This window comes from Dipodascopsis tothii (assembly GCF_038497935.1).
Source record: "Dipodascopsis tothii strain CBS 759.85 unplaced genomic scaffold V1510scaffold_19, whole genome shotgun sequence".
Taxonomy (NCBI): domain Eukaryota; kingdom Fungi; phylum Ascomycota; class Lipomycetes; order Lipomycetales; family Lipomycetaceae; genus Neoaidaea; species Neoaidaea tothii.
Genome location: NW_027118003.1, coordinates 265,843 through 275,185, shown reverse-complemented (window position 1 = coordinate 275,185; position 9,343 = coordinate 265,843). Strand labels below are relative to the sequence as shown.

At 71.8% G+C, this 9,343-nt stretch overlaps 3 protein-coding genes across 3 annotated transcripts; 1 reads left to right on the top strand and 2 right to left on the bottom strand.

Moving 5' to 3' along the window:
* Nucleotides 1–447: 447 nt before the first annotated feature.
* Nucleotides 448–1,450, bottom strand: V1510DRAFT_418631 (CYTH-like domain-containing protein). Its single transcript, XM_066934148.1, has 3 exons — nt 1,013–1,450; nt 730–981; nt 448–699 (listed from the first exon to the last, which is right to left on the bottom strand). Exons 1-3 carry the CDS (start codon nt 1,388–1,390, stop codon nt 538–540), a joined length of 792 nt encoding a protein of 263 aa, XP_066788448.1. The 5' UTR covers nt 1,391–1,450; the 3' UTR covers nt 448–537.
* An 811-nt stretch (nt 1,451–2,261) lies between these two features.
* Nucleotides 2,262–4,281, bottom strand: V1510DRAFT_430791 (phosphatidylinositol-glycan biosynthesis class S protein-domain-containing protein; the record flags this gene model as incomplete). Its single annotated transcript, XM_066935397.1, has 2 exons — nt 3,755–4,281; nt 2,262–3,674 (listed from the first exon to the last, which is right to left on the bottom strand). Exons 1-2 carry the CDS (start codon nt 3,989–3,991, stop codon nt 2,262–2,264), a joined length of 1,650 nt encoding a protein of 549 aa, XP_066788447.1. The 5' UTR covers nt 3,992–4,281.
* A 2,592-nt stretch (nt 4,282–6,873) lies between these two features.
* On the top strand, nt 6,874–9,324 carry V1510DRAFT_162669 (armadillo-type protein). The gene is made up of 3 exons (XM_066930364.1): nt 6,874–8,495; nt 8,527–8,680; nt 8,960–9,324. Exons 1-3 carry the CDS (start codon nt 6,896–6,898, stop codon nt 9,042–9,044), a joined length of 1,839 nt encoding a protein of 612 aa, XP_066788446.1. The 5' UTR covers nt 6,874–6,895; the 3' UTR covers nt 9,045–9,324.
* The last annotated feature ends 19 nt before the right edge of the window (nt 9,325–9,343 follow it).

The window sequence follows — 9,343 nt, the reverse complement described above, 5'->3', positions numbered from 1 at the left end:
CGGTGCAACGAGCCTCCAGCGGCGGTGCAAGCGTCACCCGTGTAACCTGCCCGTAGGGCAGCCACCCGCGACGGAGTCGTCGCCAGAGGCTCCCTGCACCGCCACTGCCCGCAGGGCAGCCACCCTCGACGGAGTCGCCGCCGGAGGCTCGTTGCACCGCCACTGCCCGCAGGGCAGCCACCCTCGACGGAGTCGCCGCCGGAGGCTCCCTGCACCGCCACTGCCCGCAGGGCAGCCACCTCGACGGAGTCGCCGCCGGAGGCTCGCTGCACCGCTACTAGCAGGCGACTGGGAGCGTCTGATCGACGGGCAGAGCCGCATTGCGTGCGGCTTGAGTCACCCGTGTAACTGCCGCGTAGCCTGCCCGCAGGGCAGCCACCCTCGGCGGAGTCGCCGCCGGAGGCTCGTCGCACCGCCACCCGAGGCAGGGGCGCAAACTACAGGCCCGCCGTGCTGGTCCCGGGCGCCGTGGCGGTGCACGGCGCGGAGCGCCCCACTACGTGGCTGGTAGCAACGTCTCATCGTACATATTATACATCACGCAAGATCCAGGCCGCCGCGGCGGACGAGAATGCGCAGGTTGTCGATGAACGCGCGCACGCTGTCCTCGAACTCGTTGGGCTCGCCGGCGCGGGCCAGGTCGATCTGCTGCATAGTGTCCTTGATGTCGAGCTCGACCTCGATCTCGTAGGACTTGTTCTGGGGTCAGCGGGCCCGGGCGGGACTTACCTCAGATCCCGTGACCTGGGTGAGGTCGACGCGGCTGTTCATGTAGCGGAACGACTGGCGGTCCTTCTCGCGGGTCAGCACGACCTGGTCCGTCGGCTGGGACTCCTCGACCGGCTTCTCGTACGACAGCGACAGGCGCCAGTCGAACTTGGACCCCGGGCAGTGCACAAAGAGGTCCTTGATGCGGATCTTGGTGATCCTGTTGACAACCTGGTTGGTCTTGAGGTCGACGGTGACGCGCACGTGGTTGTCCTGGGGTCAGCGCGCGCGCGCACGCACTCACGTTCTTGGTCGGGCCCTGGTAGAACACGTCCTTCTCCCAGGTGTGCGAGTGCGCCATGGTGGGCGCCTGGGGCGCGCCGCGGGCGTCGCCGGCGATCTGCTGCATGCACGCGTTGAGGTAGCGCACGTAGGCCTGGTGCTGGAGCGACTCGACGCCGGGCTCGAACGTGACCGAGCCCGAGAGCATGTCGGTGTTGACCAGGGTCTCGGTGTCGACCGGCAGCTTGAGCCGGTGCCCGGTGGACTTGCTGATGATGGTGCCGACCTTGGCCTCGACCTCGAAGTACGACGGGTTGTTGTGCGGGCCCTGCGTGAGCTCGGTCAGGTTGGCGTAGAGCCACGACGAGATGCGCCGGGTGAGGTCCTCGTACGGAATCATGCCCGTGAGCGTGCGGTACCGGCCGGGGTCGGAGCGCACGCGCGCGGTGCCGCCGTCGACGGCCGCGCTCGCGGCCGTGGTCGCGGCCGCGCTCGCGCCGGCCGGCCGGCGCTCCGGCCGCGGGGACGGGCCCGCCGCCCCGCCGCCGTTGGTCTCGCGGCGGCGGCCGCTGTCGCCGTCGCCGTGCCACACCCGCGCAAACACGGGCGGGCTCGTGTACCGCCGCGGCCGGTGCTTCTTGGGCGCCGCCGCTGCCCGCGGCTCCTCCGCCCGCCAGCTGCTCTGTCCTGCTGTCGTGCTCATGTTGGCCGGTCCGTCGTCGCCTCGGCCGTCCTGCGGCGTTAGCACCGTATGCAGCCCGCTGCGGGCGCCCGCGCTACCGCCGCGCCAGCACCTACCTCCGCCCGAATGGCCAGCTCACGCACGGCCAGCACCGGCGTCGACGTCGGCGTCGGCTCGACCAGCGACGCGATCGACGTCCGCCGCTCGGACATGGGCGACGACGCGACCGACGCCGCGCTCGATCCGCGCCCCGCCAGCGTCGGCGACTGCCCCGCCTCGCCGCGCCGCGCGGCCGCGCCGCCCTCTGAGTTGATGATCGATCGCAGGTCCATGGGGTGTGCCGCGTCGCGCTGTGCGCGTGTGACTCGGTCGGCGCGCAAAATTTTCGCGGCCCTGCGCGCCTCGCTCTGGCGTTCGCTGCGCTCCGCGCCGCCGCTGACGGCTGGTCTGATTGCACGCGTACGTGTGCCTGCGGGTGCTCGCCTGGGTCGGACGAGTGAAGGGTGATGGACGCCGCGGCGGCACGGCCGGCGGAGAGGTGCAAACGAGTCACGTGACTAAAGAGGGCGCCGCACGCCGTGCGGCTCTGCTACTGCGCCGCCCGCAGGTCGCCGACGACCTTGCGCAGCCCGACCAGCAGCGGGATCGTGATCGGGCCCAGCAGCGGCAGGTACACCGCGATCTTGTGCTCGGTCGGCACAAACATGCTCTGGACCATGCGCGAGTCGAAGAACGCGCGGTCGGCGAGCGCGCCGGCCGCGCCGGCCGCGCGGACGGCGGCCGGGCCGGCGGCGGCCGGGGCGCGCAGCAGCGCGGCGGCGGCGTGCGCGCGCGCGATGGCGGCCGCGATCAGCGCGGCCACGCCGGGCGGGATCGCCACGTTGGGCAGCGCGGTCACGACGTGGCTCAGCGACGCCAGCGTGCGCGACGTGGCGACCAGGCTGCGGTACGCGAGCACGCGGCCGTACCGGTCCGCCGTGAAGCCGTCGAGCAGCCGCGGCGGGCCGGCGACGCGGTACGCGCGGCGGCCGGCCACGCCGGGCGGGAGCGGCGACAGCAGCCGCTCGAACAGCCGGGCAAAGACCGGGAACACGGCGCGGTCGAGCCCGGCAGCGACGTCGGCCGCGGCGCCCGCCGGCCGGTTCCACACGATCACGCCGCCGCGGTTCGAGACCAGGATCGAGTTCGACCGCGAGCCGGCCACGGCCACCGGCGGCACGTCGCCGCCGTGCTCGTGCACGTAGACCACGAACTGCACGACCGACGTCGGCGGCGCGTCCTCGCTCGCGTCCAGCCGGGCCGGCAGGTGGTCGCCCAGGTCCCACTCGGCGAACGCGTTCGACAGCTCGGACGGCGCCAGCTCGCCCGCGCGCAGCGGGCCGACGAACTGGACCTGCGAGTCGAACGAGACGCGCAGGTACTCGGCCGCGCCGGCGTCCGCGCCCGCGCGCGCCATGAACTGGCCGACCGCGGCCGGCCACGCAGCGGCCGCCGCCAGCACGGCCGCCGAGGCGTCGTTCGGCAGCACCAGCGTGTACGACACGTGCACGTCGTCCGTCAGCTTGATGTCGTGCAGGTTCGACGTCGGCCGGCGCTCGTCCAGGAACGCGGCCAGGGCGGCCGCCTCGTCGCGGAAGAGCGCGGCCAGCGCGGCGCCGACGGCGTCCGGCGCGCCCGACGGCGCCGGCAGGCGCACGACTCCGCCGTCGACAACAGTCTCGGCAGCCCCCCCGCACGCGATCGTGTGCCGCGCGCCCGGCGCGCCCAGCGCAACGTGCACGAGCCCGCCCAGGGCCGCGTTCGCGGCCGCCTGCGCGGCCGCGCGCCCGGCCGCGTCCAGCGCGCATCCGCCGTCGACCGCCAGCGCGACCGCCGCCAGCGGCAGCTCCGGCCGGCGCACGACCGCGTCCTCGAGCCGGCCGATCTCGGCGTACGGCAGCGGTGCGCGGTGCACCGTCGTCGTCCGGTACCACAGCGGCAAACCTAGAAAGAGTATCACAGCCTGCGGTCAGCACGTCACACGCGGGCTGCCGCCCCGGGCCGGCCGGACCAGGCCCACGGGGGCGCCGGCGCATCACGAACCCAAAATGACAGGACGACGGATCGCCGCTGCGAGATCCCCTCCAGGGGCTCCTTGGCCGGCGCAGGCCGGCGGCTGGCCGCGCGCCGTGTCGCGCCGGCGGCCTCGGCCGCGGCGGCCTCGACCGTGGCCGGATGCCGCCGCGATTGGTCGTTGCGGCCGAGCGGGACGGACGGGCTGTCGTCGGCCTGCGTCCGCGCCGACGCGCGCGTTATCCGGCCGGAACGTGTGGCTGCCATTGCTAGACGTCAGCGCGGCAAGCGCATGTGCCACGCACCTCGATGTACGCCCGGGTCTGTGCCTGCCGCCGGAATAAGCTTCTGCCGTGGAAGAATCTTGGGTCGATGTTTGGCGACGATTTTCGTTGAGGTGATGTGGTGATCTTGGTTGCAATTAGGTTTGGGCGTAGTGTTTCGGGGCGGCTGGCGGCCGCAGACAGCGGGCCGGGCCTGACCCCGAACGGCGGGCGGCGACGGCGGGCGGCGGACGGACCGCGGTCGTGAGCGTGCGGACCGCGCGACCGGCCGCCCGGGCAGCGGGCGGGCCAATCAGCGCGGGGCTGTCAAGCAGCCTGAAACCGGCTGTGAGCTACCAAACACTCGACCGTGATCCGTGACCCGGCCGTGCACAGTGCGGGCGCGTGCTCCTGCGCGGCCGCACACGACGACACGGCAAGGCGGAGCGGGCCGCGTGGACGGCACGGCGCAGGGACAGCTACGGCGACACGCCGGCGAGCGGCACGGACGAGCGCGGAGCGCGGTGCGCGGGCGAGCGAGCGAGGCGACAAGCGAGCGCGGGGGCTCCAGACCGGGTGGCCATGGCCGGCAGAGGGCCAGGCGCGGGCGGCGAGGCCGCGACGGTCGCGGCGGGCGCGGCGCCCGCCGCGCCCGCAGCACAGCAGACACGGCGCGGCGCACGGGTCGGCGCGGGCGGCGGCAGACGGCGCGGCGAGCTGGCCGGCGACAGACGGCGCGCCGCCGCACCGCCGCGCGCCGCACGCCGCGCGGCGGGCTAGCCGACAGCCGCCGGAAGTTCCGTCCGCACGCACACTACCCCTGGTAGCCATGGCAACGCGGTCTCTATGGCAACGCGCCGCCGTCTCTATGGCAACGCACCGCCGTCTCTATGGCAACGCGCCGTCGTCTCTATGGCAACGGTATCCATGGCAACGCCGTCAGCCGCATGCCCGGCTAACTCCAGGCGACGGCCGTCACCGCCAGCCATCACCGGTGATTGCGGTGACCGACTAGCGGTGACGGCCGGCCGTCACCGCGCGGTCACCGCGGGTCACCGCGATCACGGCCAGTGACCGGTGACGGCGGCCATCAACGCGGGTTAGGGCACACACGAAAGCAGTATGCAGTAAACACGGTGCGGGCGACCCCGTGATCGTGCGGCTCGGTGTTTAGTTACTTCCAGATTCGGGGCGCCATCGCGTACGCGCCGACAGATGTCATCGCGTGTGGACGTGTGCTGGGAGGCGTGCCAACGGTCGCTTTGCAGATTAGTCTTTGGCTATCACCGCGGCGCGGCCGCCGCGCCGCGGCGGCCCGCGCGTCTGTCGGCGCTCGGCTGCGCTCGGCTGCGCTTGGCCGCGCACCCGCGCCGGGCGTCTGGCGACCGGCGCGCCGGGGTCGGGCGCGCCGGCGGCGCGGCCGCAGCGCGCAGCAGCGCGGGCTTTATAGGCGCGGGGCGCGTACGCGGGCGCGGGCGCGGCGCCGTGGAACCGGGCCTGGCGGCCCCGGTGCCGGCCGGCGCGGTGCTTTTTTCCGGCGGCGTCTGGAAGCGTTCGGCGCGTCTGCGCGCCCGCGACCCGGTTCCGCGCACGGGGTCCCCGGCGGGCACGGCCGTTTAGTGTTTACGCTGTCGTCATCTGATCGCGCTCGCCGTTCCCGCCATTGTTTTGATTTCGATCTGATCCCGCCGTGCCGGCCGGCTCGGCCCCCGTTCGCGTCCGCCCAGCGCCTAGTTTTAAACCTGGGCAGCCCTCGTTCTCCCTCACCCATCTGTTTTACGTTTGTCGCTTATCGTCCGTGTCGCACGCCGCCGCCCTACCCTCGGTTCTGGCTCGCAGGCGCATCTGTCGGCGCACCCCTCCCGCCCCCTTCGAGGACTCTGGCCGTGCTCGTCCGCCGGCAGCGGCCGCCCGTGATCAGGCCGTACACGCTCCCGGCCACCTCCGCCGGCTATACCTCGCTACGCGAGCGCGGTGACAGCCTGCTTATAAACCGCCGCGCCCTATGTCGTCGCCCGCCGCGCTTCCGCAATTCGACAAGGCCTCTGTAGATGACCTTGTCCCGTCCTCCGTCGCCGAAGAGTTCTCCCGCGAGATCGAAGCCATGGACCCGACGGCCAGCCCGGACCAGAATCCCAGCACGCCGACCAAGATCCACAGCGACTCGATGGCGCACTCGCGGGCCGCCCAGAAGCGGTCTGTGTCGGTGCCCAAGAACGTGCTGCAGACGGACGCCAACATCACCAACCTGCCGCCGGCGGACCCGATCAATCCGCCGGCGGCGCCGCTGGCCAAGGCGCTCGGCGGCGACGCGGCCGCGGACGCCGGCGCCGGCGCGGCCGGCCCGGCCGCCCTCGGCGTGAGCGCGTCCGACGTCACCGTCACCGTCCAGGCCTCGCCGACCAAGGAGGACTGCAAGGCGCTCATGATGCAGCTCGACTACCAGGCCCGGCTGATCGAGCAGCAGCGCCAGATGCTGCTGAACGTGCAGGCGCAGGGCCAGTTCGACGACGGCGCCGGCCTGGGCCTGCCCGGCGCGCTGGACGCGCCGGCCGGCGGCCTCGGCGCGGTCGCCGCGGTCGGCCAGGCCTTCCACGCGCGCACGTTCACGTCGCTGTCGAGCGGGACGTCGCCGGACGACCGCCAGAGCCTGCCGGACTTCGCGGCCGACCTGGCGTCGCCGGCGCCGATCAGCATGTCGCTGTTCGACTCGATCGGCCAGCAGCCGGCGCACGCCAAGGCGCCGTCGGCGGACTCGTTCGAGATCATGAAGCTCAAGAGCGAGCTGCAGTCGGTCCAGATGCGCCTGCAGCAGCAGATGAAGGACGGCGCGGGCCAGCCGCGCGTGGCCAGCCCGCCGCCGGGCGACTACGGCGCGTCCGTCATGCGCTCGCTGGACTCGGCCGGCATGCTCTACGCCGGGCACCTGCAGGCGTCGCTGCCGTCGTCCGCGGCCATGTCGGCCTCGGGCTCGGCCTTCGGCCTGCCCGACGACAAGCTGCCGGCGATCGGCTCGGCCAAGCCCGACTCGCAGCTGTTCAAGGAGCCGCTGGCGACGGACTACGCGCCGCTCGGCGCCAGCATCTGGCGCCGCACGTCCATGTCCACCGGCTCGTCGTTCGACGACCCGGCCGAGCCCGCCGGGCTGTACGCCGCCGGCGTCCCCATGACGTCGTCGACGTCGTCGTCGTCCACCGCGCGCTCGATCTCGCTCGGCCTCGGCGGCCAGCAGCCCGGCATGGCCGGCCAGCAGCCGCTCATGTCGCCCGGCCTCCAGAAGGTCTGGCCGGGCAACGTCCGCCAGCGCATGCCCGACATGGCCCGCTCGCCGTACCCGCCGTACATGCAGGCGTGGCTGTCGGACCACGACGCCGACGCCGGCGCGTACGGCTACGCGGGCAGCCCGGCCATGCAGAGCGCCGTGATGGCCCAGCAGGGCCTGCAGTCCGCCGCGGCCATGGCCGCGTCCGGCAGCATGGGCTGCAACGTGCCGATCGGGACGCCGCTGTCGGCGTACAGCAAGGAGTTCACGCCGCTGGTGCGGTCGCAGACCGGCGGCATGATGGCCGGCGGCGTGGCCGGCTCGGCCGCGGTCGGCGGCATGCCCGGCGCGGTGCAGACCTACAACGTCACGCTGCAGGAGCCCATCAACTACCGGCGGCTGCTCGAGAAGAGCGTGAACTGCAACTGGAAGTACATCGTCGACAAGATCGTCAACAACAACGACCAGCAGGCGTCGATCTTCCTGCAGCAGAAGCTCAAGATCGGCACGCCCGAGCAGAAGTACTCGATCGTGGAGGCGATCGTCGAGCAGGCGTACCTGCTGATGATCAACCGGTTCGGCAACTTCCTGGTGCAGCGGTGCTTCGAGCACGGCGCGCCCGACCAGATCAACCGGATCGCGGACTCGATCCGCGGCAACGTGATCGCGCTCGCGATGGACGCGTTCGGGTGCCACGTGATCCAGAAGGCGCTCGACAGCGTCGAGGAGCGGATCCGGGCGTCGATGGTCAACGAGCTGCTGCACCAGGTGGCCGACACGATCGTGCACCGGTACGCGTGCCACGTCTGGCAGAAGCTGTTCGAGCTGCGGTGGGACAGCGCGCCGCCGCCGATCATGAGCTACGTCAACAAGGAGCTCAAGGGCATGTGGACGCAGGTCGCGCTGGGCGAGACGGGGTCGCTCGTCGTCCAGAACATCTTCGAGAACTGCCTCGAGGAGGACAAGCGGCCGTGCATCGAGGAGGTGCTCGAGAACATCGACGTGATCACGCGCGGGCAGTGGGGCAACTGGGTGATCCAGCACATGATCGAGCACGGCTCGGAGCGCGACTCGACGCGCGCGCTGGACGTGATCATCTACAACGCGGCGCAGTACAGCGTCGAGCAGTACGCGTCCAAGGTCATCGAGAAGCTGCTCAAGTGCGGCCGGCCCGAGGTCATCGACCGGTACCTGGCGCGGATCTGCGAGGGCCTGCCCAACCGGCCGCGGATCCCGCTCATCGACAGTAAGTGGGCGCGCGGCGCCGCTGACCGCAGTCGCGTCGGACGCGCACGGCAACTACCTGATCCAGTACATCCTGCAGAACGCGACGCAGCCGCAGCGCGACCTGGTCGCGTCCCAGATCCGCAAGCACATGGTCTCGCTCCGCGGCTCCAAGTGGGGCTCCAAGTGCGCCTGGATCGTCGAAAGGTACTTATACTCGCGCGCGCCGGCGCCGGCCGCCTGCGCGCGGCCGCCCGCTTCGCCGCCCGCCCCCCGCACCCTGCCCGTCCCCTGACCCCTCCCCAACTCGCACCGGGACAGTTTTGACGTCGCCAGAATGATCAGCTCGGGCTCCGGCCTGGCCTACAGCCCCGTCCACGCCGGCGCGTCCGCGGCGGCGCTGCCCCCCTCCGGCGGCTCGGCGATGATGGGCGGCCACCGCCACCACCACCACCACTATCACCATTCTAACAACGTCTCGTCTAGCTCGCTGAGCATGCACGGCTCCTCCGGCATGTCTGGCGCGGCCGGCTCGGGCGCCAAGGGCTGCATGCCCAAGCGCTCGCGCTAGCCGCGCCCTCCTACGACCACGATCTCCGCGGCTGGGCCCGCTCATTGCTTCGGTTTCTGCATCTGCTTTCGGCGTTTGGCGCTTTTCTGCACTCTGCGGCCGCTGCCCCCGCGGCCGGCCGCCACGGACTCTATGCTCTGCTTTCTTGCCGTTCTGGCCACGGCGCACGCGCCCTTATCTTTCCTATCTAAGTGTATCTATGTCCCATGTCCTGGCAATATTCTACCGACTCTATTATCTTTTGGGAAATCGCTACCAGTTTTTTGCATTCACTGTTCCCCTGCACTCTAATGGACCTG

Coding starts and splice junctions, on each gene's coding strand:
- V1510DRAFT_418631 (XM_066934148.1), bottom strand. CDS start 1,390: ATGATTCCGTACGAGGACCTCACCCGGCGCATCTCGTCGTGGCTCTAC. Junction 982..1,012: donor ACCAGGGCCCGACCAAGAAC/GTGAGTGCGTGC, acceptor CGCTGACCCCAG/GACAACCACGTGCGCGTCAC. Junction 700..729: donor CCCAGGTCACGGGATCTGAG/GTAAGTCCCGCC, acceptor CGCTGACCCCAG/AACAAGTCCTACGAGATCGA.
- V1510DRAFT_162669 (XM_066930364.1), top strand. CDS start 6,896: ATGCTCTACGCCGGGCACCTGCAGGCGTCGCTGCCGTCGTCCGCGGCC. Junction 8,496..8,526: donor GCGGATCCCGCTCATCGACA/GTAAGTGGGCGC, acceptor CGCTGACCGCAG/TCGCGTCGGACGCGCACGGC. Junction 8,681..8,959: donor TGCGCCTGGATCGTCGAAAG/GTACTTATACTC, acceptor CGTCTCGTCTAG/CTCGCTGAGCATGCACGGCT.